At 55.8% G+C, this 27,360-nt stretch overlaps 12 protein-coding genes across 12 annotated transcripts; 4 read left to right on the top strand and 8 right to left on the bottom strand.

The window, feature by feature from the left end:
- Positions 1-280: 280 nt before the first annotated feature.
- CCMA1212_010020 (putative oxidoreductase) lies at positions 281-1,348 on the bottom strand (the record flags this gene model as incomplete). The annotated part of the gene is made up of 1 exon (XM_073707075.1): positions 281-1,348. The coding sequence occupies one exon, from the start codon at positions 1,346-1,348 to the stop codon at positions 281-283; it is 1,068 nt and encodes a 355-aa protein (XP_073554377.1).
- Positions 1,349-2,277: 929 nt separating this feature from the next.
- Positions 2,278-3,932, bottom strand: CCMA1212_010018 (uncharacterized protein; the record flags this gene model as incomplete). The annotated part of the gene is made up of 4 exons (XM_073707074.1): positions 3,802-3,932; positions 3,356-3,656; positions 2,696-3,275; positions 2,278-2,598 (listed from the first exon to the last, which is right to left on the bottom strand). Exons 1-4 carry the CDS (start codon positions 3,830-3,832, stop codon positions 2,278-2,280), a joined length of 1,233 nt encoding a protein of 410 aa, XP_073554445.1. The 5' UTR covers positions 3,833-3,932.
- A 730-nt stretch (positions 3,933-4,662) lies between these two features.
- CCMA1212_010017 (Histone-lysine N-methyltransferase SET9) lies at positions 4,663-7,008 on the bottom strand (the record flags this gene model as incomplete). Its single annotated transcript, XM_073707073.1, has 2 exons — positions 4,663-6,831; positions 6,904-7,008. 2 exons carry the CDS (start codon positions 7,006-7,008, stop codon positions 4,663-4,665), a joined length of 2,274 nt encoding a protein of 757 aa, XP_073554390.1.
- Positions 7,009-8,203: 1,195 nt separating this feature from the next.
- On the top strand, positions 8,204-8,746 carry CCMA1212_010016 (54S ribosomal protein L38; the record flags this gene model as incomplete). Its single annotated transcript, XM_073707072.1, has 3 exons — positions 8,204-8,218; positions 8,298-8,382; positions 8,451-8,746. 3 exons carry the CDS (start codon positions 8,204-8,206, stop codon positions 8,744-8,746), a joined length of 396 nt encoding a protein of 131 aa, XP_073554451.1.
- Positions 8,747-9,582: 836 nt separating this feature from the next.
- On the bottom strand, positions 9,583-10,989 carry CCMA1212_010015 (DNA-directed RNA polymerase II subunit RPB9; the record flags this gene model as incomplete). The annotated part of the gene is made up of 3 exons (XM_073707071.1): positions 9,583-9,627; positions 9,702-9,791; positions 10,335-10,989. Coding segments are annotated over 3 exons (789 nt in total), but the record flags the coding sequence as incomplete, so codon positions are not given.
- Positions 10,990-13,474: 2,485 nt separating this feature from the next.
- CCMA1212_010014 (uncharacterized protein) lies at positions 13,475-14,261 on the top strand (the record flags this gene model as incomplete). The annotated part of the gene is made up of 3 exons (XM_073707070.1): positions 13,475-13,477; positions 13,625-13,888; positions 14,001-14,261. 3 exons carry the CDS (start codon positions 13,475-13,477, stop codon positions 14,259-14,261), a joined length of 528 nt encoding a protein of 175 aa, XP_073554400.1.
- A 781-nt stretch (positions 14,262-15,042) lies between these two features.
- Positions 15,043-17,046, bottom strand: CCMA1212_010013 (uncharacterized protein; the record flags this gene model as incomplete). Its single annotated transcript, XM_073707069.1, has 3 exons — positions 15,043-16,487; positions 16,578-16,689; positions 16,789-17,046. 3 exons carry the CDS (start codon positions 17,044-17,046, stop codon positions 15,043-15,045), a joined length of 1,815 nt encoding a protein of 604 aa, XP_073554398.1.
- Positions 17,047-18,352: 1,306 nt separating this feature from the next.
- On the bottom strand, positions 18,353-18,718 carry CCMA1212_010011 (uncharacterized protein; the record flags this gene model as incomplete). The annotated part of the gene is made up of 1 exon (XM_073707068.1): positions 18,353-18,718. A coding segment is annotated over one exon (366 nt), but the record flags the coding sequence as incomplete, so codon positions are not given.
- Positions 18,719-19,369: 651 nt separating this feature from the next.
- On the top strand, positions 19,370-21,219 carry CCMA1212_010010 (uncharacterized protein; the record flags this gene model as incomplete). The annotated part of the gene is made up of 5 exons (XM_073707067.1): positions 19,370-19,557; positions 19,616-19,895; positions 19,961-20,172; positions 20,226-20,493; positions 20,548-21,219. The coding sequence occupies 5 exons, from the start codon at positions 19,370-19,372 to the stop codon at positions 21,217-21,219; spliced, it is 1,620 nt and encodes a 539-aa protein (XP_073554399.1).
- A 788-nt stretch (positions 21,220-22,007) lies between these two features.
- CCMA1212_010009 (uncharacterized protein) lies at positions 22,008-22,472 on the top strand (the record flags this gene model as incomplete). The annotated part of the gene is made up of 1 exon (XM_073707066.1): positions 22,008-22,472. One exon carries the CDS (start codon positions 22,008-22,010, stop codon positions 22,470-22,472), a length of 465 nt encoding a protein of 154 aa, XP_073554392.1.
- A 269-nt stretch (positions 22,473-22,741) lies between these two features.
- CCMA1212_010008 (uncharacterized protein) lies at positions 22,742-23,802 on the bottom strand (the record flags this gene model as incomplete). Its single annotated transcript, XM_073707065.1, has 4 exons — positions 22,742-23,434; positions 23,496-23,573; positions 23,638-23,711; positions 23,769-23,802. 4 exons carry the CDS (start codon positions 23,800-23,802, stop codon positions 22,742-22,744), a joined length of 879 nt encoding a protein of 292 aa, XP_073554393.1.
- Positions 23,803-25,948: 2,146 nt separating this feature from the next.
- On the bottom strand, positions 25,949-26,761 carry CCMA1212_010007 (uncharacterized protein; the record flags this gene model as incomplete). Its single annotated transcript, XM_073707064.1, has 2 exons — positions 25,949-26,560; positions 26,627-26,761. 2 exons carry the CDS (start codon positions 26,759-26,761, stop codon positions 25,949-25,951), a joined length of 747 nt encoding a protein of 248 aa, XP_073554415.1.
- Positions 26,762-27,360: the final 599 nt, after the last annotated feature.

Raw genomic sequence — 27,360 nt, 5'->3', positions numbered from 1 at the left:
CAGCATGTTTGAGCAACATCCCTTCTTCCGTACGTCGTCGTACAGAGCTTGCAGGCTCAGCAGCAGCTGAATGCGCAAATGCGGGGGACGAATCGGGGAAAAGCTGACCGAGCCAAAATCACCCGCGCTGCATACACTCTATATGTATGCTTGAAAAACACAGCCCACGATAGCTTCATCGCGTATAACAAGTTTCATCCCACGTCCAGCAGCATCACTACAGACAGCTCGGTTCACACACCACAGCTCAACAGTGTCATGGTTCAAAAACTCACTCCCCTTACAACTTCAGCTCAGCAGCACCAACCCTCGTCGCCTCCTCATTCAAAGCATCAATCTCGGCCCTCACAAGCGGAATCCCGCTCCTCTCCCTCTCCCTCTGCGTCAACTGCTCAATCTCCCCCGGAAAGTAAATCCTCTCCACCCCCGCCGCCTTCTCCGATCCCACCACCCGCCTATACAAATACTCCATCCGGCCCCGAAACTCCTCCAAATCCATGAACAAATCCGGCTTCACCGCCACCAGAAAGTGTCCCACGTCCGCCGGCCGCGAAGGATCATACGGATTCGTCACGTGGCCCGCAAACGCAGACCCCGAGAGCACCCCCGAGAAGACGTCCATCATGATGGCCAGCGCGGACCCCTTGGGCCCCCCCATCGGCAGCATCACGCCCCCGAGCGCCGCCTCCGGGTCGTCCGTCGGCCGGCCCTCGCTGTCCAGAGCCCAGTCGAGCGGAATCTTCTCGCCTCTTCGCTTCGCCTTGTAAATCTTGCCCCGCGCCGCCACCGACGGCGCCATGTCGAGGATGAAGTTCTCCATGTCCCCCTTCCCTGGCGCACCGCATGCAATGGGCGACACGCCCATGAGCTTCTCCTTGCCTCCCCACGCAGGCAGCGCCGGACTCGAGTTTGTAAAGACGAGGCTCATCATGTTTGCGTCGAGCGCCTGCTGCACCACCCACGCGCTCATCCCAAAGTGGTTCGAGTGCTTCACGCTCGCCAGCCCAATCCCGTAGATCTTTGCCGCCTCGATGGCCGCCTCCATGCCCATGTGAGCCGCCACGAATCCGAAGCCATTCCGTCCGTCGACCTGCGCAACAACGGGCGTCACTTGCTTCACTTGCGGCTGCGCACCGGCATCCAGAACGCCCTGTCGGATACGCTCCATGTAAGACGGGATGCGGTTCATGCCGTGCGTATCGACGCCTCGGAGATCCGCGGCCACGAGGCAGCGGGCGATGATGGCGGCATTGTCTGGGGACACGCCGTTGCCTTTGAGGATGTCTTGGACGAGGCGGCGGGCCTCTGTGGCGGGGACGAGGATTTTGGGGGCACTCTCTTCAGACATGGTGAAGCTCTTGGGCGATGTATCATGAAGTTGTGATGATCCTGGCAGAGAGTTCACCCGGTGAGTTACTGGTAGTGGACATGATGTTAGTCAAGATGGCGGGGCTCGTCAGCGATGTCGGGCTCGGCATAAAGATGAGTGACGCCTGCAGGCACCAGTGGGAAGATGAGGTGACATATCACAAGCACATATGGTTCCATGGTCAATGATTCAACACCAGACGTGAGAGTCAATGTCCGGAAACTTACCGAGCAATCGAAGCAAAAGCTACGAGTTGCGGTCCCGAATATCCCAACTTCCCCCGCCCCCACATTCCACGTTCACAGCACGTTTCCCCGCGATCACCATGTACAAGGTAGGTATCTCTACTACCTACAAGGCCGCTGACACGACAATAGACTTGCGTAAAAAAATAATAACATTTCAAGAGACAGTTCTTAGGAGAAGATATTAGTGAGAAGCAAAAAATAAAAGAGAGCGGCTAAGAAAAAAATATTTTTGATCTTGCGTCATCCGGAACTCGAATCCGGGCCTCAACTTTTCGTGTTAATGGAAGAGTTGAATCCTAACCCCTAGACCAATGACGCCCTTTTGTTGACTTTGGTCCACTTCTGCTGTCTTATGTAGCTGAGCACGCTCGAATCCCACACATCGCATCCTCCGTCGAATATTCACAAATGATGGACATGCCAGAGAAGATGAAGTCCCTCAATCACAAATGAGCATCATCTTCATACATTGATTCCTTGGGTATTTTCTCTTTGACGTGTGTTCAAGTCATTTCTCGTTGACAAGTGTACATCATTCTACCTTTGTCTCTAAATCCGCCCTATTGCAAACATCATCACAACATCATCCCCTTCTTCTCACAACAACTCACGACATCTTCCCCTTCAACAACTCACATCATATAGGGAGATTCTCCTCCATCAATTCTCCGTATACTCCTCCGGCTCCAACAACCCCTCACACCCCCCAAAAACATCAAGAACAGGATTACACCTCGCCCCCCTCCCCCCCGGCAACCTCACCGCGTAATCGCACCCCCAGCGCGCACTCATCCCAAACGCCGCGAAATCCGTCGACACGACGTGCGCCCCGGAGCGCAGCGCCCGATCCCGCCTCTCCGTCGAACAGCTGTGCTCTACAACCGTAACCAGCGGCTCGTCCGCCCGGGTGCGCACCCAGTAGTTTGCCTTTACCTGCTCCTGGATGAACTCGACCGCCGCGTCCGTAGAAGGATCGTTAAGCTGCCATCGTCAGCATCCACCACCAACAACCATGGGGAGGGGCATCCCATCTCTCCAATATCAAAAAAAAAAAAAAAAAAAAAAAAAAAAAACTCACCTTTTGAAACGCGCAATCGCTCTGCCCAGGCTGACTATTCGTAAACAACACCCTCCCCTCCAAATTCCTCCTCCCCTCAACATACGCATCCCGCACATCCCCCACCGGCCCATTGTCCATCAAAAAGAAGATCCTGCCCCTCGCGCTATCCAGGTCCGGCCACCCATACTTCAATATGCTCTCCTCCAGCGTCAGCCCGTCCCTCCGCACGTCGTCGGGCGTAATCAGCTGCGACCTGTCAAACACCTGCCGGATCTCCGCGTCCACAATGTCCAGCAGCTCCGTCGTCCAGGGAATCACTTTGGCGCCGCCCAGCCGCTCGCCCAGTTTCTCAGCGGTCTTGAACTCCATCATCATGGGCAGGGGCACGCTGTCCGGATGAGCGTCCATCCACTTCTTGATGATACGTAGGCACGACACCAGCGTCGAGCACGTAGTGTGGTAGTCCACGTCCGGTATATGCAGCACCTTTGTCCCCTTCTTCTTGAGCAGAGGATCATTCGGCACGCCCAAGCCGGCCAGCCTCCGAATCAGCGGCTCGCTATACATGCCTCCATCCGGATCCGCCAGCAAATCCAGCCTACATCCATTCCCACAATCGTCAGTCATCAACGCTTCACTTCCTCCATCGCCAACCGCTGGTTTATAAGGGCAGCTCACTCTAGATTCCGCAAATGCAGATACTCGAGCTGCACGTCCAGCCCCGCGTGCGAATACTGCAAGTCAATCGCCGCCGGCGCCGCCGCGCTCTGAAGGTCGCGCTCCGCCTTGGGCGCCTCGACGTGGTAGCTGTTGTGCGACCCGACGACCTGCACGTGGTTCATGCGCACCGCGCCCGCCGTCCAGACGAGCCCGTTCCTCGCGCAGTCGTACACGAGCCCGTCGCGGGAGCAGTCCCCCTTGAGGACGACCTCTGCTGGCAGCGACGAGGACGACGGGGCTGCGTGCGCTCTCAGGGCGACTGGAGGTTGAAGCAAGGGTCAGGTCAGCAATCAATCAGTCATTTCGTCATCGTTTGGCGGTCAGTTCAGCCCAGTGAGATTTTGAATCCCCGGGCCACTGAAACAGTCGAACTTGGTCTTCCCCATCTTTGAACAAAAACTTACAGAGCAGAGAAAAGAAATGAGAAGTTATCATCGTCGCAGCCGACTTTGGATTTCCCGGGCTATCAACCTGCAACACAGTCAGTCAGTCAGTCGACCCATGACCAAACCAACACTCACCAAAAAAAGAGAAAAAAATCAATTCCCAAACAAACTCACAAAAGATTTCAAGTCCCCTGAAAACAATCCCCAGATGATGATGAAAGAGGAAGAAACCAAATGCCCTACGTCAACAATCCAGTGACCCCAGAAGTTGACGTTGATCTGAGACAAGCCACAAGGGCCGTCCACCCCCAGCCAATCGTGTTCAAGGCCAGCATGTCGCGCGACCACCCAGTCAGAGAACAGGGGGGATCCGCAGAGTGAGGTCCATCCATTACAATAAGGTACATAATACTCACTGTCGAAAAACCCATCCAGCCATCCTTTCAATATAAAGGCCACATGATGCCGCGGTTCTCCCCTCATGGATCGTCTTTGGTCAGCAAACAGCGGCTGCGTCTCCAGCGTTGAATCGATTACATGTAATTCTTGTGGTGCTGCTGTTTGTCTGATACGGGGCATCTCGTCACCAGGTCCCAGACCCTGCCACCCAGTTATGCATGTCTTGTTGCACAGCATTAAACAATGAATAACCTTGTGATGCCCGAGTACAACCATCAGACCAGGCATTAGTGGGCAGATCCACGATATATAAATCTACTACCTAATTAGATTCTTCACGCCAAACGCACCTACATGTACGGCGAATCATCCCGTCCATCGATCGCGTGTCAAAGTAATCAAAACACCCAAGGCAAGCAGCAGAAGGTCGGCAACGCTGCTGCCCGTCGCACACGTTACAGTCCATATATAACCAATACATTACCACTCTGCAAGCTTGCTGCTCATCCGTCTCGCACGGCCACTACGCCGCACTCTTGAGCTCTCTTCCTTCTCGCTCCCTTCCTTCTCGCTCCCGTCAACCGCCTTGTTGGACCCTCTCCTAGACGCCCTGCCCCTCTCTGCATCCGCTTCCTCAGTGTCTTTACTCGCGCTCAGCAGTTTCCGGCCTCTCGCCCGCCGCTCGTCATTCGAGTCGAGGAAGCGGTGTATCATCCGGTGGTCGAGTATTCGCTCTTCCTTATCCATGGGCCCCGTCTTGTCCGTCTTGGGCCACACATAGCCGTACAGCTTCGAGTGCCGCTCGCACCTCGGACAAGACGACCGCGTGAAGTAGGCATTTTGCTGGACAAAGTAGCTGCTGCAGTTGGTACACTGAATCCAAGCCATGTCGGGCTCCGAGAGGAGTAGTGGGGTCAGCACATAATCGCCCGGTGTGCGTGTCCGAGCTGGAGGCGGTGCTGTTGTTTGCTTAATGGGTGCGTCCTGTCGCTTGCGGCGTTTTGGCTTTTCGGTAATGGTCGTTGCTACCTCTATAGTTGACTCGGCTTCGCCTTCAGCTTTACTCTCAGGCTCGGTCTGAATGTTCGTCTTTACAACAATCTCCGTCTCAACTTTGATTTCCGGCAGTATTTGCTCCTCTTCCTGTTCCTTCTGTACGTCTTCTGGTCTAGAAATGAGCTCAACTGTCGACACTACCGCAGGTTCACTCGCCACTCGTCTCGTCGTAAAGGGATAGAATAGTTCCGGTGAATCGTCGGTAGGCGAGGCATCGTTGAGGATGGAGGAAATGGACATGGTCATCAGTCGCGGCGGCCGAGGGACTGTGCGAGTTGGAGCCACGACCGATGGCGGCATCGGCATCGGCGTCGGTATCGCGTCGGGAGAGGCACGGCTGCCCATGCTTTGGGGAGAGACGGGCTCCACGGTAGTGCTGGCCGGCTCTTTATAATCTTGTCGCTCTTCGCTCTTCGTGTCGTCTAAAGTGTCTAGTGAAAAGGAGCTCGGCGGCGTCTGCGTCTGTATCTCGGGCTGCGGGCTTTCCTTTGCTGGAGACGCGATGGTCGCCTCTGGAGCATCCGCGTCCCTCGGAGTCGCACTCCTGGTGCTCAGCGACTCGTCACCGCTCGCGACTCTGCTAGCAAGCGAGAGCGAGTTCGATGAGATGGCTGATGATTCGGACAGAAACTTGGGCCTCTTGGCTGGTGTGATGGGAGGTGTCGCAATCGCCTCCATGTTTCGCTTCCGCCCGCGCGGCGTCGCTTCTGGCGCCGGCGTCGGAATGGCAGACGTCTCCTGAGCGTCTCGCATCTTCGTCTTCGGCTTCGTCTTGTAGATGCGCGGTCGCATGTCGGGCGTCACGGAAGGCGTCCGCGAGGAGCCGCCGATGCTGTCGTCTCTTCGCCTCCTCCGCAGAGAGTACGTCTCTTTCGACTCGTCCTCCTCCACGCTGACCTTGACATTCACCGCTCCATCCGCGGGCGCCCAGCCATTCCTCAGCTCCTTCTCGCACGTTCGGCACAGGCACTCGCAGTTGTTCTCGCCAAAGTAGCAGTCGCTGTACGTGACCGTAATCTCCTCGCCGACGTCAATGGGCCGGGACGCGACAATCTCAATCGTGGACTGGCTCGTGGTCATGAGCCTCGCGTTTGCGCGACAGTCGTGGTTGGCGAATCGCGCCGGCCCCATGAACAAGCTGGTGCACTTCTTCCTCGAGCTGACCACGATACTGAAATCCTTCTTGCGCACCGTGATTTCCTTTTCCTCCTCGGGCGTGATGTTGATCTGGATGCCGGCAAGGTACTTGATGGTCTCGTTGCGCTTGATGTATCGTCGGGCAATGACACAGGCCTCGTGCGTCACAATGGTGTACCGGTTGGTGGTGCTGACCTCCCAGGGGCAGTCGGGCATGTAGATGCGCAGATATCGTCGCAGATGGTGCACGAAGTCGGTCTTTTCCTTTTCCAGCTTCAGGCCGCTGACGAACCTCTTGAGGCCGTCCACCGACGTCAACAGGCGCTTCTCGGCCGCCTCGAGATCCTTGTTGACAATGACGTCTTCCTGGATAATCTTGGCGACCTCGCCCTCCCGGATGCCCCGAGACGGATGGTATGACGAGCGGTTCTTGGGGACCGTAGCCCAATAAAAAGCCTAGCGGGCAACAGGTTAGCCAGTCGAACAGCTTCACCTTGAGCATGCAACTCGCGCGCGGGTTTCACTGACATGGTCGACGAGTGCATCGGTGAGGATGTCGTCGTAAGCAGCGAGCTGGGCCAGCGTCAACCGCTGCTTCTTGGCCGTTGCCCCGGCAGCCTTGGAGGGCGGCATGTCAATCCAGGGGAGATGTGTCCTCGGAATATGAGCCAAGCTGAAAACCCCAACCAAAAGGCGACAGAGAGCCGGGAGATAATGAGGGGTTTTCTGTCGGTTGGCGACAGCTATTCAGGCGGTTTCAAGGAGCGGACAGAGAGACTTCACGATTCCCTCATCACTCTGGTTCCCACGGCTCGTCTGTCGGCTGCGGCCACGGATGAAACACACGACAAAGGGCGTTTCCGTAAATCCCTCCTGAATTTTCTCAACCTGCTGCTTTTGGAGGCGCTCCTCCGATGAGAATCGCAGCTCGAAGCGCACGGGAGCGAGTTGCGCCGTCGAAAGAAGGTCTCTGTCACCGGGAGCGTCTCGACGTCATAACTTTGCCAGCTACCCTATCCGGCCAGCTGAGGGAAATGGCGCCGTGGAGTGGCGAGTTCGAATAAACGGGGCAAAGGAGAAGGATGAAGAGTGGAAGTGATGAGTCAATCACGGTGTAGCGAGGGATAAGCAGGAGAAGAGCAAAGGGCAAAGAAGGAGGAGGAGGAGAAAAGGCGAGGCTGTGAATAGGTAGACAGCTCAGCTCATGAACGTGAGAAAGAAGTGAAGGCTCAGGTTGCCGGCTGCCAGTGAGCGTGAGAGCGAAAGGGGCGCCTTGCAGGAACGAACCAGCCTCAACAAGCCTCTGGTTGGCTGCCCGATTCCAGCGACTAGCAGGGGGGGCCAGCTGTACGAATAAAAATAAAGCAATGGAAAATTGCAGAAGAAAACAACAGCCAAAAGAGGCACAGACAAGAAACACTGGCACCAAAATAGACGGGCAGACTCACAGCCATTGATTTGATCCATCCAAAACAGCGACCCCCCATGCCGCATTTTTCTGGCTGTCCGGGCGACGGATGGAGATGCATGTTGGCCGGCTCCAGTTTTGCGTTCCCGTCTTTACCCTCTTCAGCCGCCTCACAAGCAAAAAACCAAGATCCAGACCCTGTCAGATGAAGCCCCGAGGATTAGCCAGCAGCGATCAGAGACATTTTGATGCGACTAGCTGCAGTCGAAGCACGTGATGTCAAAAAGCGTCGAAAACTCCAAAGGTGGGCTTTGGCGATGATGACCTTGAAATGGTGGATTGGATGAGCTCTGCATAAGACGCTTGTACCTGCTGCTGTTGGTCTGTCACAGCCTCCACGCAAAGGAGGCGCCCGTCACGATGATTCAACTCAAGGTTTGCACTCCTATTGACGACACATCTCCCTCTCCCTCTCCTCTCTTTCTGCCTCTTGTCTCACTACTTACTCTCATAGACGATGCTCAACTGCATCGACAACTCCGGCGCCGCCCTCGTTGAATGCGCCCTCGTCGTCGGCCAAAAGCGTCACGCCAGAATAGGTACTGCCTACATCCCTCCCCAACGTGTCCCTTCGCCGATCCCCGACCCTAACACAACACCGCGACAGGTGACCGCATCGTCGTCGTCGTCCAAGAACAGCGCGGCTCCTCCTCCTCTGGCATGGCCGGCATCTCCGCCGCCGCAAAGGTCAAGCGCGGCGACATCCGCCACGCCGTAGTTGTCCGCACCCGCTACCCGACCCAGCGCCGCGACGGCACCGTCGTCCGCTTCGACGACAACGCCTGCGTCCTGCTCAACAAGTCGGGCGACCCCGTCGGCACGCGCATCAACGGCGTCGTCGGCGCCGAGCTCAAGCGCAAGAAGTGGAGCAAGATTCTGTCCATGGCGCCGATGCAGGCGTAGACGTTGAGAAGAAGGAGGGTGAGGAGGAAGATGGGGATGGGAAGATGATGGGATGGAGGAAGGGAGACGACGGGAGGAAGGAGAAAAAGTAAAAAGATAAGGGAATGGGACTGGATACATGTCGAAAACACCTATGCACAGGAACCGACATCGTCCCTTGTACGAGGCTGGATCATGTACGATTACGAAGCAAACTCTCTGGCGGCATATACTCTACACGGCGTTTTACGAGACGAGACATTCACAATAAGAGAAACAATAAGACAACGGTGCACTGCCATCTTGGCGTGCGCAACAAACGTTGATCTACATATATGAGCTATCGAAAGAGCGAGCGGCCATATCAAGTTCGCTTGTTATACAAGGACTGAAAAGGTCGGTAAAACAGGCCGTTGCATGGCATCCTGGCACGGCGTGATACCACACCGGCCTGACAAAACCGTAAACGCATCCCCTCAACGCCATTAGCCTCGTTCGTCAGTCGTCTATGCCGTGTGCAATCCTGGTACTTTGTAGGCCCTGAAAGTGACAATTTTCCGTACAGCTCCCCCCTCCTGACGCCAGCCAGCCATTATTAGGTAGTAAAACACCAAACCAACAATCAAGAATAAACAAAACACCACATCGCCAGCCGGACCTCTTCAAGCGCCTTCACTCTCCTCCCTCCCACTTTCCTCTGTTTCACCTTCCTCTCGTTCACCTGCCTCTCGTTCCCTTTCCTCTCGTTCTCTCTTCTGTCGTGCCTCTTTCTGTCTTTGTTTCTTCGCCTTTTCTCTTTCCCTTGCATTATATAGCCTCGTCTCTTCGTAATCCGTGAGTGACTCGCGTAGGCATCTCTAATCGAAAATGTGACCACACTCGCAGCAGACGTAAAACAGTTTCTGGCCCCCAACCATGTTAACCAACAACCCAGGGCAAAGGGGGTAGGAGGGCACCAGCGGGGGCGGGCGCTCACCATGCCGGTATCAGCACTGCGTTCTTGTGACTGAAAGAAGACGGCTTCTTGATGATTGCATTTCGGGCACGCCTTGTTGGATCGCGGGAGCTGTCGTCGGGGAAAGCGAAACAATGAGCACTCAGTCAGCCAGCCAGTCCATCTTGGGCAAGATGCAGAAAGCAAAGTAAATGCAATCCAGAATCAAAAGGGTATCCGATGGCAGTAGGCGCAACAAAACGCCAGAGTAAAAGATAATAACCGTGGGATCCATGTGCTGTGTCGTTATACAGGTGAAGGTCCTTGCTCCCGTATAGGTCGTCGTGGGAGGCCGCGGGCAGCCGATGGGGCAATGTGCATTTACGCAAGGTTGCATGCGTTGGGTTCTTCCTCGCACAAGCCGTGGCTGCCGAGGCTGGTCCGCGGGGACTCGTCCTCCTCCGCGTCGCTCAAGTCGCTCAAGTCGACGTCGTCCTCGAACACGTCTTCGCTGCTGTTGCCGGACGAGAGCCAGGCGCCCTGGAACAGGCTCAAGGTCCAGAGCGTGTCGTCGAAGCCGTCCTCGGGATCGCAGATACTGGGGTCACCGCAGGTGCCGCAGTAGACGAGGGTGCCGCAGGAAAGGCAGATGACGGGAGTGGAAGCATCACTAACCGTGGGATCAGAGGCGACGTCCTGCGTGACACCGGCCGTCTCGCCAGACGAGCTGTTGAGCACGTTGCGGAAGACGCACGTCGACTGGGCGTCCTCGGTGTACTGGCAGGTGCGGCAGGTGAACTGCAGCTTGCGCAGCTCCTCGTCCTCCTTGGGATACAGCATGTTGGAGCATTCGGAGCAGAAGCGGAATGTGATCTGCTCCAGCTTTCGGGGGCCGGCTTCGTCGGTCGCGGTAGACTGAGGGCTCGCCATTGCAGCGGTTTGCGGGTGCGCGTCCGGAAATCCAAGGGGTTCCAAGAATAAGATGGTAAATGTTTGCTTCTTCTCAGGGAGGAGAAAAAGCGAAGACGCGCGAGCGTGTTTGGTAATGGATGGCAGGTCGACAGCAATCGACGGGTTGCGAAGAGAAAAAGACGGTTGGTTGGGTCTAGGTAGGTAGGGTAGGCTAGGCAGATTCGATGCAGCCTTGCAGGAGTGGGCTAGTGGCTCAGGCCCCGGTAGCAGGATGGTTGTAGTGGGGGAGGGTCCCCTGTGAGCGCTCGGCAGTAGCGTCTGGCGGCACTCTGTAGCGCGTGCTGGCAATTGATTCCAGCTGACTGGGCAACTGGGGTCGAGTCTGCTGGAGGCGAGCCAGCGGCGAGCTGAGATCAAAGGTTTCGATGTTGATTGATGGTCTGCGATATGCAGACGAAAGTTGACAAGAGGACGGGGTGTAAAAAAGAGCAAGAAATGCTGAGCGAAGCTGATGCCTAGCTATGCTCGTGCTTGGGAAAAGTTGCTTTTTCTGCTGGCTGGACCGTAACGAAGTCAGAGTGCGAGCCTGTCTGTGTGTGTGGGAGAAGGTGGAGGAAAAGTCGAAGTCGGGAGTCTGCTGAGCAAGGGAACAGGTGCCTTCTTAAGGGCCCTATTAGGTACCTAGCTCCTGCTTCCTGACAGCTGATTCCAGGTGCTCAGTAGGCGTCGATTCTGGTGTTATCTTTGATTTTCGCTTTAGGGCTGGACCTGGCGATTGAGCTTTAAAGTTAAGCTTGAAAGGTCAGAGTCCAATGGCGCCTCTTCGCGAGCGTAGCCCTTGTCCTCGCCTAAGAAACAGACATCTACAGAGTCTAGTCTGGACATGGCAAAGCCTCGAGCTTCTGTCAAGAGCGTGAATGCTTTGAGAACACCCCAACATACTTACCGAGCAACTTTGAGGCTTCCAGTCGCTAGCTGGTGGTGGCGCTGCCGGCAGAGCAGCAAGACCATTCAATGTTCTTAGACGGATGCGTCTTCACGTCGGTTACCTGCCTCGGCAGCACCGAGATGAGCGCCATTTCTTCCAGAGCAGCGCGTAACGGCTTAGCATGGGACCTTCAGATGCTTTCTGGCCTAGAAAGTTACAGAACAGCTTCAAGATGCGCCACAGAATGAGCCTTGGACGCTGATACCTACTCGACCTTCCAGTCAACAACATCTCCTCTCCGGAGCCTCTGTCGCGGATCCCTTACCCTGAATGCACGCCACGACTGCGCTCCATCCCAGCCCAGACACGACGCACGGGATGTCATGAGCCCAAGAAATGCGAAGACATACCTTGCAGCGTGTCAGGTAGGTGGCAGAGCCATGAGGATGTGCCCGGGCAAATAAGTACGTGCTCAATGTGTTACATGCATCTGTTTGCATGGCTGATGTGTAGATCCGCATCGGCTGAATCCCGTGAGATGGCGCTTCCTCCTCGCTTAGCGGACTCGCATTGTTTCGTCTGCTCTCAGCCCTACGGATGTAAATCGGCGATGATATTTCTGCAAGACCGATTTGTAGACTCTGATAGTCTCAATCGTATGTGAATATGGGTTGTTGAAACAGACTCTGAATTCAGCATATCTACTTGGGCCCTATCGAACAACATGAATGACAATCTACCTCGCGGCCCTGCAGTGACAGTCTGCGAGACTCGCCGTCAGCAGCGACGGCCAACCCGCCTGTAGGGTGAGCATATGAGTCTATCGGTGTAATGACTGAGTGAAGAACATGGGAGTATGACCGAGTGGCATCATCAGCGGGCAGCTTGTCAGACCCTAATGCTGCCTGCGGCTTGGCCCGTGGCCTGGCCGAGGGCCGCCGAGTTGCACGCTGCGAGCCCTGCGAGAGCGGGTCGCAGTGCTCACGAGAGGGATTGAGGGATTCTTCTGGGCCTTCAGCTGTGTCCCGTGACTGGCATGACTCGAGATTGCCATGCTGGATCTCTACGCTGAGGCTACAATACGACCGTTGCAGTCGGCAGCTTGAAGAGAACATCAATCAAACATACGAACCAAGGTACTCCTAGTAGCCAAGCATTGCCAGTTCTCAGAGACATGCTCCAGCAATAGCTTCACCACCTCGTCGTGCCTTAAATCTCAACTCCAACAAGACACATCATGAGATACACACAACGCAGTGAATCGCCCCCCCCCTGAATCCCCTCCTGCGCAAGCCTCGATCGCCATTCCCATCGTGACCCCCTCCGTCCACCCCGTGATCCCCAGAAGCCCCCCAGAAGGGCGTTCCAAGTCAAAAACCACTCCCGCTGTGATTCAACAAACCCCAGCCGCTAACAAGGCACCAACCGCGGCCTAGCGCCCATCTGAGGTCCTTTAAAACGTCATCAGGGTCACACTGCTTTTTTTTCTTTTCTTTTTTTTACTGGGCTGGGTTACATTCATCATGGAACTGTTTCTTGTGTTGCCTTGTTGACATTGTTTGTGGTCATGTAGTAATTCAAGGCACAGAGGCAGCACGTAATGAATCTGCCTTGATTTCCATTGATCAGTGTAAAATTGGTTAAACAGCCAATCACAGTAATCCATGCCTTGACAGGGCTACCCATCAAATAGGCACAGCATAGCATCACGGCCCGCCAAACAGCCCGCGCTTCACTGCTCCAGTCGTCACCGTCGTCCGTCGTCTCTTAGCCTCGTCTCCCCCGCACACGTTCATCATCTATCCTATTGGCTCCGCGCCATTGAAAAAGCTCCATCGATCCGTCCTCTGCCTGTTGTTCCAACTCCACCTCGAAACGACTCTCTTCATCGCGGACGACATACACACAACATACTTCTTCACACAACACAAACCGAAACTCAATCGCCAGAACAAATCTACTGACATCAGACACAATGGTGCGTCCTCTTTCTCTCCCAAACAGCCTCATCCACGACACCTCCCAATGCATGCCTCCTCCTCACATCTATACTCCCCCCCAAAACACTATCCTACATTTTCAGCTCCCCCGTCGCTAACAACCGCCATCTTCGCACTCTTTCCAGGCTGAATCCGGTCTCCCCCCAGGCTGGGAGGTTCGCCATTCCAACTCCAAGAACCTCCCCTACTACTTCAACTCCGTCGACCGCACCTCGCGCTGGGAACCCCCCGCCGGCACCGACAGCGAGAAGCTCAAGCTCTACATGGCCGCCCACCACAGCGCCAGCTCCCGGCCCGGCGCCGTGCCCGGCGTCCCCGAGGGCAAGATCCGGGCCGCCCACCTGCTAGTCAAGCATCGCGAGAGCCGTCGGCCGAGCAGTTGGCGTGAGGTACGGGATGTCCCTGTTCCCCGCCCCCCCGAAAGCCCTCCGTCGAAACCTGCAAGGGAGAACAGAAGGAAACGAGGACGAGAGGAAGATGCTGACAAGATATTGCGAATAGGCCGAAATCACACGCACCAAGGAAGAAGCCATGAAAATCATCAAGGAGCACGAAAAGACGATCCGCTCCGGCGCCGCCTCCCTCGGCGACCTCGCCCCCACCGAGTCCGACTGCTCGTCGGCCCGCAAGCGCGGCGACCTGGGCTATTTCGGCCGCGGCGAGATGCAAAAGGAGTTTGAGGACGTGGCGTTTACGCTCAAGGTCGGCGAGCTGAGCGATGTCGTTTCGACGGCGAGTGGGCTGCACTTGATTGAGAGGTGAGCATTCCTTTCTTCACTCGTGTCTGTGATTTGTTTGGTGGTGCTTTGATGGGGTTTGTGAGAGTAGTTGCGCTGACGGCTGGGTGAATAGGTTGGAGTAGGTTTGAGGATGGGGTGGGATATTTTGCAAACGGGGAGGTGTACTATATTATACCAGAATTTAGGAGAACGAGAAGCAAAGCGGAAAGAAGTAATGAAAATCCGAGAAGCAATGATGATCTACTTTGTCGGCAAAGATTCGAGCGAGGAAAGGCAGCTTTCAACGCGTAGCCAACAAACCACGTAGGCGTCGCATCATCGCAAAGTGACACGAACTGACGACAAGTCACCACATGTAAGACACCCCTGACGATGCATTGCAGCTGAAATGGCATCCATATTGCAGCTGAGCTGTCTGCTACGACCGTATCTCGTCAACCAGATACCATCCGCATCTCTCAGATTGCCTGATACCATACATCCAGCTGAGATTTCATCCTCGTCCACTCCTTATCCACAGTCTGTTCCATTTTCTCCGTCTGTCTATTGTACATTCTTTCGTGCAAAGTGTAAATGCAATAGCCGTCAACCACCCGTAATGTAACACAGGTACATGCTCAGAAATGCAGACTAGGTATGCCAAACATTCAGAAATCAAATCGCCTCCCACAGTCTCTGACAATGGTCCCTTTCCACGTCTATCCCATTTCCCATCCTCCCCTCAAGCGCCAGCGTGCGATGGTATCCTGAACAAGTCATATCGTTCGTCAAAAGGCTTAAAGGTCAACGGTGCTCTCGAATCGTCATCGACTTGCCAGGCTGATGAGCGTCCCCTTGAACGGCTCTACTGTCGTAAAAACCACCGTCATGACTCCAAAGACCATCATGGAGAGCGCTGCGTAGGGCGCTGCCCGGCTTCGCGTTTCGTAGAGGTATGATACGCCCATGGCGGCGCCGTTGATGCCGATGGCGATGCCTGCGGCGACGGTGACGGGGCTGTCGGTTGAGGAGGTGCTTTGGTGCCATGAGTTGGGCATGTAGGTGTTAGTGCTAGGCGAGGTGTTGCTGCTTGAAGGCGCCTCAACGGAGGTGGATTCGTTTGTTGTTACCGTCTGCTGACTCTCTGCGATGCCCGTCTCATCGTCCCCGTCGCCCTCCTTGCTCACGCCCAGTTTGTCCAGGATAAAGGGGTACACCAGCTGTCCTAGTATGCCGTTACTCACCACGAGCATCGCGTTCACGGGGCTGTTTCCCCCAATCGCCTCCGTGGCGGGCTTCGCCAGGGCAAGAGTTGTGCTGCGGGCGGCAAAGCTGAGCGCCTCGGTGACGTGCAAGCCCATGGCGCGGCTGGCGAGGACAGAGAGGAAGACGTTTGTCGCGGCGGCTGCGGTGCACAGAAGGATGGCCACAAGGCCGGTCAGGCTGAAGATCTGGCGGCGGCATTCTGACAGCTTGAACCCCCAAGCGAGGATGCCGCATTCGAGGATGGAGAGGGCAGCATCGCCAGCGCCAAACCAGCCGGTGGGATTCGAGGGTATCTCATCGCCGCTGACGGCAGCCGTCCAAAGGGCGTAGAGGTGTGTGCCTCCGCTGAATGTCTGCAGCGTCCTAGCGAGTCCTCCAGGTCCTAGAACAGAAGCCTTGGCTCGTGTGTAGCCCGTCATGAGGAGGGTGGTTAGTAGGACCGGGTTCATCAACGTTGCTAGGGCTCGCTTCAGGGGGGCGGAGAAGGTGCACATCTGAGAGTGCTTGAAGGCTCGCTGGGCTCGGACAGAGGATATCCAGATGAACCACAAGGTAAAGCCATCGAAAAGGCGCTCCTCGTGTATGGTGATGGTAAGGGGTATACCGACAGTGAACACGAGCGCCAGCGATAGCAGAATCGGAAAGTGTCGCGAGAAGAAGCTCCATGTTGAAGACTCGTCAACGTAGGCGCGAGGGGCTTCAGCCTGTTCGCCGAGATTCAAGGGTCCCTGAGCTGGGGCGCTGCCTTCTTGTTTTTCAGCGTCCGAAGCCCTGGGAATCGAAAGCAAGAGTCCATCACGACTGCCTGTAGCTTGTTGTGTTTGACCATTGTCCTCAAACTCGGCCGAACTAGAGCCATCATCAGACGACGAGGGCGCAACGCTCTTCTCCGAGCTGACGGAGCCTTCCCTTGGGGGCGACTGCGAGGTTAGTTTTGTGACTGCACCAATCGTGGCCACGGAGAGGAGGAATACTGCCACCCAAGAGACAATATTGGTCGCAACTAGATTGAGGAGAAGAAACAGTTAGCATCTGGCACCTTGTTCCACCCATTGTAGAGGCTCTTCTATCATCCAAGCGCTGGATCACTCACTGAATGAGCCAATCACCCGTCCTATCTCCCCGCCGTTGAGCATCTCGTCCTGGTCCAGCATAATCATGGGAATGGCGAATCCCGCCCCGAGGTGAGCATTGATAAAGTCGACCTGTATACAGCCCACGTGAATCAGCATGGGCAAACATCAAGAGCCGCACCGGGCAAACAGTAAAACCCATAGGGCCATCACCGATTAGGCGTCACGAACCCTTGCCTTGAGCCACCTCCGATAGAAGTCGTCCGTCCGCTTCCACACCACCCAGCAGGCGGTGCTCAGGGCAAAAACCAGCGCCATGCCGACAATGGTCGAGAAGAACTCGAGCCCCGCGGCGGCCAGCGTCCTGCTCAGGCCCCAGATCAGCAGCTCGCTGGCCAGGCAGACGACGGCGACCAGAAGGTATCCCGCGCCCTCAGCAACGGCCGTGTCCCAGCGGAGTTTCCAGATGCCGGCGTCGGAGTCGGCCATCTGAGGTGCTGGATTTCGGGGGGCGATTGTGACTGTGACTGTGCTGCTGTCGGCGTGTGAGAGGATGCGAGACTGCGGCACCACGAGATTCCGGGGATGCGGATCAACTGTTCATGTGCTCAAGTTTCTTTTTTTTCTCTTTCCTTTCTTCTTGTGGGCCGAGTTCGGAGAGAAACTGCTCAGCTGTTTCGTCCTGACTTGGCGTTCACCTTGTTTTTGTTTCTCCGGCCAGCTGTCAGGGTGGGCAGCTCGACTCTCGCCAGCTGATGGCAGGCGGTCAAGACGGGGCGACTTCCGAGTTCAGCTCAGGGTGTCTCTCGTTGGCATTTGATACAAGGTTCAGGTACTTGACATTGTGTTACAAGGCGTCCATGGCGGGCGACGACGCAATGGTGAATGGAAGCCGTCGCAGTCCTGGTAAGGTGAGGAAGAGAGTCTGGGTGACGTATAGAAGGTACAAGGTGAGCAGGTACCGGTGCATCGCCGGGGTCACAGCATCACCGTGGCGGGACATGGCCGGCGAAGTTGTTTGGAACTGGCCCTTGACCTTGACCTTGGCTTTGGCCTGGGCTTGTCACGCATCTCTGCGAGGCGTCAAGTCAGTCACGGATCCGACTGAGGCCGGATGCTGGAGCCGGTGCTCGAGGGCCGCCGGTCCTGGTTCCGCCCGTGTTGCTGCGTGGAGACAAGCGTCAGATGAAAGACGAGCCGTGGGCAGAAGGACGAGACGAGCATGGCTTTCTGCCGTCCGGCGCAGTCAACGGCGGGCTACCATGTAGGCGGCCGAGGGTTGAGACATGTGTGCCACGTCCGGAGACTTGGCCCTTCGCGGATGCGGTCCTTGCCTCCGCCGAATGCTCTCCAGCTGCCGGCTTACGGCTGGAAGCCCTTCTACATCTTTCCATGCGGCGAGGCGGACGTTCGATGGCTTCTAGCCGGCAAACAGACGTGAGGCTGGTGGCTTGTTTGCCTGAGAAGCCATCGAGAAGAGTGCTCGACCGCCATGCAAGATGCAATCAACAAGGAGGGGAGAGGGGAGAGGACAGCATGTGCGAGTGGTTAGACCATCGACCCTCACGGCGGCACCGTTGCTCCCGTGGTGATGCCGTGGCACATGGCGCGGAAGCACGAGGGCGGCTTCATAGCATCATGATCTGCCTGCATGGATGTGTATACATGAGAGTCTAGGGATACCGATTTCAGGGGAAGCTGGCAAGCTCCATTGCCGTCGGGGCGATCCGTCAGCCACGGATCCTCCTTTGTAGTCGAGATAACATCCGCGATCTGGCGGCTGGAGATGATGGTTCTAGATATACCGTACCCTCTCTTGTAAGATACTCATGTGTTGTACATGTAGCCAGAGACGCCTCGCAGCACTGAGTAGCGCAGAGCTTCCTGGGCCACAGCATTGGCGCTGCGAGACGTTGGACGAGGAGAGGGAAACAGGGCGGCGAGTCCAAGGACTGCACAGCTCATGTAATGACCCTATAGACTGTAGTATCTGGTCTTGTCTGCCGCCTTCGTCAAGCTGTGTGCGTGTGGTTGCTTTGATCTGCCAGGGGGTCTCGATGGCTGCAGCACCGGCTCGATGCGGTGAAATGCGTGGCGCTTTGTTTGCTCTCCTTGTGCGCGTTTGATCGCGGCTACCGGTGCGTGTGCCCTGGCATGGCGATCGATTGCATCAAGATAGATTAGTTGGATCGAAGACACGATGCATAGACGGATTGATTTGACCTGACGGGACTTCCAGTCGATGCGGCTCGGCACAGGGACGACGGGTCTTTGTAATGCCGAGCAGCTGTCAGGCGGCTCCTACAGGGGCTTGAGGGGATCGCTGTGGCTTTACAGGGGCTGGAGCTGGGATTGAGACCCAACAGCTGGTGCAACCCGAGATTCTTCATGTTGGGTACAAAAGAGCACAATCGACTGCATCTTTCTGCGAGAATCCCAATGCTGCTTCTACTGACTCCGACTGGCGTCATCTATATATTCGAATACGAATTGGCTGTCTCTCGCCTCTGCCGCCGCACAGACTCCACGGGCTGCACCGCTCACTCTGCGAGCTCGAGATCAGCTTCAATCAGTCTTCTCTCCTGGTGCGGGCAGCATCACGCCCTTGTGAGCCGTTCCATCACCCACGAGAGGAGAATTACAGGACCAAGAAACAATCTACAGCCCCGGGTGCGCCCTGCGGAATCCCGTGAATCATCAGCACAGGGCGGCTCAAGGTTGGGAAACACAGCCAACCTCCAGCTCCCCCCTCACCACGCAGCTCCTGTGCGACCGTTCTGGAAACGCCACCTCGCTCAACCACGGGCTCAGAATGGACCTTGAGACCAGGGTACATGCCGAGGCTCTGCTGCTCAAGGCCGCCCGCACGTACGGCGTCCAGGTTCGCAGGGACGAGGTGCAACAGCATCTCCGGCACGACCGCTACGGCGCCGCATTGGCCGAGTGGGCGAGTTTGCATCTCACGACGGACAACCTGCTGACCCCTGATGAGCTGGCAATGTGAGTACGGAGGCGCCCGCTGCGGGGAAAATCGGTGCTAAGCTGTCGTCGTCATCAGATACTCTGCGCTCGACAGAAACGGCCAGGTCGACATCTTGGCCAACCTCCATGACCTGTCCGAGGTGCAGAGCGTCACCGAGGACGACATCAAGGCCGCCGTCGAGGAGCTGAGGAGGTCCACCGAGAGCATCAACAAGCAGAGCGAGACCCTGCGCCAGCAGCAGGATGCCCTCTCGCGCCTGGTCAGGAAGCGCGCCGAAAACGAGGCCCGGCGGCGGGATCTCGACCTGGACAGGCAGAGCAAGTCCGAGTCGGAACGGCAGCGGGTTGCCGCCGAGGTAACGTGGCTAGAATGCTATCCAAGTCGGTTTGTAGGCTTTGCTGACGTTCCCTCGCCACCCAGGTAGAAGCAGCTTCGCAGAGCCTTGCTTTTCGCATCTCCGACCTCGAGGAGCAGGGCGCCCAGGCCGGCTCCAATCTCAACGGCACCCTGGGCGAGATATTCCGGGCCGATGACAAGCTGCTCGCCAACCTGCAGAAGCTGGGCTGGGAGCTGGAGCAGCCAGATCCGGACGAGACGTCTAAGCTTGACAAGCTGCGTGAAATCTGCTCGCGGTTAGCTGCCCGCGTCCCATGTTCATCTCTGTTTGCTAACAGCCAAGCTGCAGTCTAGTCAAGATTACGGCGCAGACCATCCGCGCAAAGTTGGACACCACGTACATGGAAACGCTCGTGGAAGCTGAGCGATCAGGCCGGGTCAAGCCTTCGACCGATGACGAGGTCAAGGCACTCGAAGCAGAGGTCGAGTCGCTGCACTCGGAGATTCTGTCCATCGCCCAGCTGTCTGTGGAGCATCAGTACCTCGAGCCGGCGCTCACAACGGTGTCTACAGAAGGGGGCCAGAGTGCGATGCGCACAACCAATGCTTTGGCATACGTGAGGACTTGCGCTAGCTGTCTGCTGGTTGGATGATTCGCTGACGCGGTTCAGATCGACCAATGCCTCGACTATCTGCTGGGCCGCCTCGATCGAATCCAAGGCCGCATCGAGACTCATCTGTCACACCAAGCCGCCGCCGCCTCACTCATCACCACCGCCAAGGCCGAAGTCGCCGTTGAGATCCCGCCGCCCGTGAAGCAGCCGTCATCATCATCATTCCCGCCGGTTTCCGTCTTTCCCTCTTCTCCCAGCAAGTCGGGCACCCCGCGGAAGCGCTCCAACACCGTGGGCTCCCAGCACCGCCGCAGGTCGTCTGACATTGCCAACGAGCCGCCGCTGGATACACTGATGTACGCTCTGTCGGTGCCGTCATCGGTGTCCGACGAGACGGATGGCAGGGCGCAGATTGTGGCCTTGTCCAAGATTCTCGATGAGCGACGGAACAAGCACGATGAGATTGCTCGGAGCGCGCAGGAGACGTTTGAGATGGGCGCCGTGGCGCAGCTGAACGATACGCGGCTCGCTATTCAGCTGGTGAGGGACAGCGTGTTGGCGGAGAGTTCGTTTAACGAGCCGAACCTGGTCGACCCGGAGATCTCAGGTTCCATCACTGTTCTAGCTGCCGAGGTGGAGGGTGCAAAGGATAGGCTGGCACTGGTCGAGGGCCAACGGAGGGACCGGAAGAGTGAGAAGAGAGACGAGTTTGTTGAACGATGGGGGTAGACTGATGGGCGCTTTGGCATATCTTTCGCACATTGTTAGAGCATAGGTTCGGTACGTCTTCTACAATGTCCATGACATTTCCTCCCATGGTCCGCGCGAGTGGAGTATTGCTCTACCCGACCTCCCCATGCATCAACAGATTGGATCTTGATCTCGACAGCGGTCTGCTGTATGATAACCCTCTCGTAAGCGGCAAGCCCGGGCATACTCGGCTTGCTCACTCGGCGTCATTATCTCCGACAGTTGTTAAGCGCAAGATTTGCATTTCCAATTCTTCCATAAGCCCTCGCTATGTAGCTTACAGGGGGGGTGCTTCATGCTGAGATCTGGGGATGTTTGAGGACAAGGTTGCATTGAAGAAGAGGTTGCTTCGCAAATATTGATCTTCTACATAGAAATGGCGGTATTTGTGTTATGCAAGCCGGAGAAAGCTGCCTTGGATTATGTGATTGATGCTGTGTATCCTTGCCTAGGCATCCGTATCGGGGTGTTGGAACTCGTGATGTCTTTGAAATGATTACCGATGGCGAGGATGACTGTACATTATCTAATGGACGGATCCGAATTGAACGAGATCTGGGCAATAGTAGAGTCCGAAGTCCATTTTGTATTGATATTCACCACTCCTCACATGGTACATACGTCTTGACGAAGTCGAACATTCCAAATATATAACGACTCCAGGCAGGACAAACAAACGTCAGCATCACTACCCCCCATCAACATCACCTCCAAACCAAACCAAACCACATCAAACCCCAAACAAAAAAACCATCAAAGCCCTCAAAATGTCCCCCCAACCCCTCGACCAAATCACCCAAATCTACAACCACCTCCTCACCCTCACCCCCGACTCTCCCCCCAAGGCCCTCGAAACCTTCGCATCCTACTTCTCCCCCTCCTGCAAAGTCTACCTCAAATCCATGCGCGAGGCCAAAGATCCCGCCCTCGACCGCGCCGCCATTGTCGAGCACCTACGCGACTACCTCAAGGACCAGGTCCTCGAGCAGCGAAACGTAATCTCCCAGAGCGTCAGCGAGGAGGGTGAGAGAGCTCGCGTGTTTGTCGAGATGGAGAATCGGTATAATGTGCATGGTCAGATCCTGGACAGGTTCCCCGAGACGCTGGTTGCGACGTTCGATGAGGAGGGGCTTGTGAATAGCTTTAAGCTGTATAGCTGCAGGAGCCATATTGTCATGTTGATTCAGAAAGCAACTGGGGAGGGTCCTTACAGCCAAGAGATGATGAAGTAAGTTGAGGCCGATCAATGAAGTCAGACGGCGTCACAGTTGCAGTACTGACTAGATGTTAGGAATCCTCATTCTCATTAAACATCTTTGACATTCAGCTACTCTCTCTCAATTCATGTACCTAGCGTAAAGAATCACAATGAGAAAATTGAGTAGGAGTCATAGTCAGTGTCTATTAAGCCTATTCGTACAGTAACCATATAGATAAAAGCTATCATTTTGTCTCAATCCCAGTCCACCACTTTCTAAAAACACCCATCTTCTTCAATCGTCTAAGCACGGAAGCTTCGGGCAACGCGAGGGGCCGGAACGCTTCGCTTCTTGGCCGAGAAGCCGCAGCCAGTCTTTCCGTTCTGGAACTGGGCGCCAACACCAGAGCAGACAGCACCGCCATTGAGAGCAGCGCAGCAGCCGGAAGCGCAGTCGGCGTCGCTGAGGCAGATTCCGGTGATGAACTGCTGGCCCGCGCCGTTTCCGAGGTTCTTGACACCAGCCGGGTCACCAACAGCCGTGTTGAAGCCGGCGGGAGCGCTGGCGGGGGCGTTGGTGCTGGCCTGAGCCGGAGCAGGAGACGCGGCCGGAGCGGGAGCGGCAGCGTTGTTGCTGTCAGACGCAGAGGAGGTGCTGGGGAAGCCGCAGCCAGTCTTGCCGTTCTGGAACTGGGCACCGACGCCGGAGCAGACGGCACCACCGTTGAGGCCGGCACAGCAGCCGGAGGCACAGTCGGCGTCAGTCAGGCAGATACCGGTGATGAACTGCTGGCCCGCACCGTTGCCGAGGTTCTTGGCGCCAGCGGGGTCACCGACGGCGGTGTTGAAGCCAGCAGGGACGTTGGCAGAGGTTCCACTGGTGCTGCCGGTGTTGGCGTTGTTGCTTCCGCTGCTCGGGGCAGGGGCGGCAGGGGCAGCACCGCCGTCACCGAAGCCGCAGCCAGACTTGCCGGCCTGGAACTGAGCACCGATACCCTTTGAATGTCCGTGTTAGATCAAGGAAGTGTGGATGGTTGAGGGCGTGGAGAAGACTTACAGAGCAGACACCACCACCGCTGATGAAGGCGCAGCAGGTTGAAGCACAGTCCTTGCTGGAAAGACACTCGCCGCCGATCTGGAGTCGTGGTCAGTCATTTGATGAGTTCGAACGATGATGGATGGCAGGGGAGATGACGTACGAACTGGCCTCCGTTGCCATTACCGACGTTCTTGGCTCCAGCCGGGTCGCCGAGGGCGTAGACGGAGAGGGAGCCTGGACAGAGCTGTTAGAGGACTCTTCGGGTCGTAGAGGAGAGGTGGTTGGACTTACAAGCAAGAATAGCGGCGACAGACAGACGAACCATTTTGGCGGTGTTGTGTTGGTTGTTTTTGGATGTTGATTAAAAAAAGAGAGTGGATGATGATGATGAAGATGATGAAGAGACAAGTGTTAATGACAGTTGTTTTGAAGAAGAAGAGATTCAAGCGACACCAGGTCTTTGAGTCTACAGAGAATGAAAGTAAACGACAAGGAAAGTGGCGCCGGGCCTTGAGAAGGATTGGAAGGAAAGATGGGTTTGTTGGTGGTGATGGAGAAGGAAGAAGGGACTGTCCATGGTGCGGGATCACGACTCTACTTATACGCTGCGGCAGGAGAGGGTTTCACGACTTGTCTATTTTGTTTCTTGAAACGAATCCAGGTTGCTCCGTCTCGACTGCCCCCCCGACCGAGTGCCGGGCGAGAGAGAGGAGCCGCGACGGAGACGGAGGGATTCAACGCGGTGCTCCAAACAAGGGGCGAGATTCCCGAAACGAGGCGCTGTTTGATGCGCAGTATTCGGGTCGACTACTAATGCGACTTGGCTTCACTTTAGACTCGACGGAGGGACCCGAGAAAAGGCTGTGGGGGAGGGCGGGCGAGGATAGGGAGGACAGGGGGTGTTGTGGTATACGGAAGGCTGACTCTTTGGTGTTCTTTTTCATAGTGGTGTCTATTGCTTTGCGCATATTTCTGCGACGAGGGGGTCCAAGTTCATGCGCTTGGGGTTTTGGGGCGATCGGGCCGTGGGTCGATTTTGGGGATGGTGGCATTTTTGTTTTCATGTGAAATGATGGAGGCGTGATGGGGGATCGTGTAATGGTGAGGCAAGTGAAGGAGAGGTTGGGTTAGACGCAGAGTTGTTTCGTTTTGTGAATCCGGCGAGATGATTGTTTAGACTGAGGTTGAGGATCTTGATACGGAAGCACATGTGACGGAGTTGGCGATGGATGTCCAAAGAGTCATTCGATCCGTGATGAATGGGTGCTGGATGTAGAAATTGCCAATTTGGGCCGTGTCAATGCACAGCCGACGAACCACGGACATTGACAGCAGCCTCAACAATCGCCCGGCAATCTCACCTCCCATCCTGCTTCACACCCAGTGTATCTGCTGTTACCACTCTCAATTACTACTCCTTCGCCGCTGTCGCCATCCTTTCTTTCTTCCTTCTTCTTCAATAGTCAATTGCCTTCTTGTTTCCGAGACTCGCCTCTCCCAGAGTCGCATTCGCAGCAGCACAGACAGCCACACAGCGGCAGGCCCCATCTCTGGAAACACCCGCCGGGTTTCAGAGCTGCAATCCCCCCTGTTTGACGATATGGATTGCCAGTCCCAAGGGCTGTTTCACCGTCGCGGAGCAGCAACAATGATTTTCCGGGACGGCTCGAGTCAGGGATGGCTTGTTTAGTCGGAAATGTCAACTTCATGTTCTCAACGTCGGAGAGTTCTAAACGCGCCAGTGCTTCAGATTTCGAGCTGTCGGGGGAACTTGGGCCAGTGGTGATCTGCTCAGCCTCGGTCTTGGCCTCAGCATCGATATACTCGTACTTGTAGAAGACGATGCGGGCATCTATGGTTAAAGGCTTATTGCTGTCGCGTGTTACTCAGCCAAGTCTGATGCCAATATGCAGGGGAAGCCAGTGGCTCGCGATGCTTCCGAGCTGGGCCACGCTCCCCCGCATCATCCTGCCTTCTGCATTGGGCGACTTTGCGTTCACTGACTTGAGCTCAACGGGACAAGAGTAAGACCAGGCATCTTACAAATTGCTTGTTGGGAGGTCTCGGCGCTTGGCGTTCCGGTTCCAGGTGCTGCAGATGTCAGCACTGATTTGCCTGTCGACTCACGATGCTTCGGTCAAGGGTGTAGCGCATCTTTTGAGGAAGCGCGTGATTGTCAGTCAAGAGGATGCGCATCGACGTGTTTACTGGCGGTTTTCTTTTCTCCATGTCCTGTTATCATCATCTGTCAGGTGATATTCCCGTCAGTTTGCCGCTTCTGGGTCAAGGATTGATGTGCATAGAATCCGCATGTTTATTGAACAATCTGCGTCTAAGGGGTATCATAATCAAATCCTTTTCGCAACTGCAGTCCCAACTAATCCTTTGCCTCCAATCCATCGCCGTCTATCCCTTATCCTTTCGAAACCCGGGCTTCTCCCCCCCCAAATTGGAGAAAACCCCATCGTAAATCAAGGCCAATCGTATCCAAAGATAGGCCTTGTATTGATGAGGCTTTCCAAGGTGCCCCTACCAGCGGGCCAACCTGGGGATGCCAGGCTTCCCTCAAGCCCCGCAACCGCCTCGTGGCTAGAAGCCCAGCACTCGGGGCATTGGAGCATCCGCCTCCAGCGCCAGTGCTCAACAACAAGCCCCCAGGCTCTCGCCATTGTCAGCGACCTTTCGGGACACGGCGCGCCCTTGTCCGTCGTCCACCAGCTCGGGTCTGTCGGCCGGTAGCGGAGACAGTCCCGGCACAAGCTGACCGTTGGCGACGCCCGTCGTCCAGGCCCCAGGGGGTGGAGGCGGAGGAGGAAGTCAATCATTGTCCTCCGCGAGCGATGGGCCGGGTCGTCGAAGCGGGTGGCAGTCTCGAAGTGCCGAAGGGAAGTCCGGTTCGACGGCGGCAGGGTTGGGCGGTGCTTGACGGCCAGCGTCGAAGCGAAGAGGAGTGCCTTGCAGGTCAAGGCCAGACAGATTGCGTCCTCGTTTGTCCCGGCACGGAAGATTATCACGAGGAGCTCCATCGGGAGGCTCAGGATGCCGGTCTTGCTGTCTGTCGCGCGGCATGACTCCGTCGACGACTACACGGAAACTTTTATTAGTACCGTCGTCGTCATACGGGATTTGTCTCGCGCAACAAGACTTACCGCTGTCTGCGGGACGACAAACTCTTTCGGAACGATGTCCGTGTTGGCTGGCCAAGCTTTACGCTTGGGCAGGATGCCACTGAACTCCCCGCTTGGGAGAAGCCATTCGATTTGGCCGGGAGTCTGTCGGGCCATGGTGTTTCGTTGCATTGTTTATGAAATGCTTTCGTTGAGAAACAAAGATTGGGTCAACGCAGAGTATGTTCGCGCTGTGATGGCTTCGAGTGGTCTTAGAATACGGGAACTGAGTTTATGTTTCCGGGACTGAATGATATGCATGTTTGGGGTTTATATAGGGGCTGCTACCAGGTTGTCCCAAATGCCGTTAAACATTCATCAAAAAGGTAGAGTTCAAGGCGAAAAGGAGGCGTAAACTTTGTAAATGAGGCTCGCCGTCTTATCGTGAGAGCAGGGCGCTCCTGAACCATGGGGAGGTTTAGGTCCGGTCTGTCGGTTAGAACAAGTTGATGTACTTGGACGAGATTCTGCCTACGATCACATTGCACGAGCTTGTGGTCTTAACAATCTCGCTTCAAGAATTCTTGTCTACAGTTACAAACTGCTTATGGATGATTCCGATTTTTGCAACTGTTGAGAGTCGGGATACCTCAGGACACTTAGAGTTTACCATGAGAAGATGAGCAGGAACTTTCTGTAGAGTAAAAGAAGGTGTCATTGCCTTCGCCTGGATAATAGCTATGTTTGGGCAGAAGTTGATATACTGTTGGGGAGTT

This window comes from Trichoderma ghanense (genome assembly GCF_004382785.1).
Source record: "Trichoderma ghanense strain CCMA-1212 chromosome Unknown scaffold_21, whole genome shotgun sequence".
Taxonomy (NCBI): Eukaryota; Fungi; Ascomycota; class Sordariomycetes; order Hypocreales; family Hypocreaceae; genus Trichoderma; species Trichoderma ghanense.
This window is presented reverse-complemented; position numbering and strand designations above follow the sequence as displayed.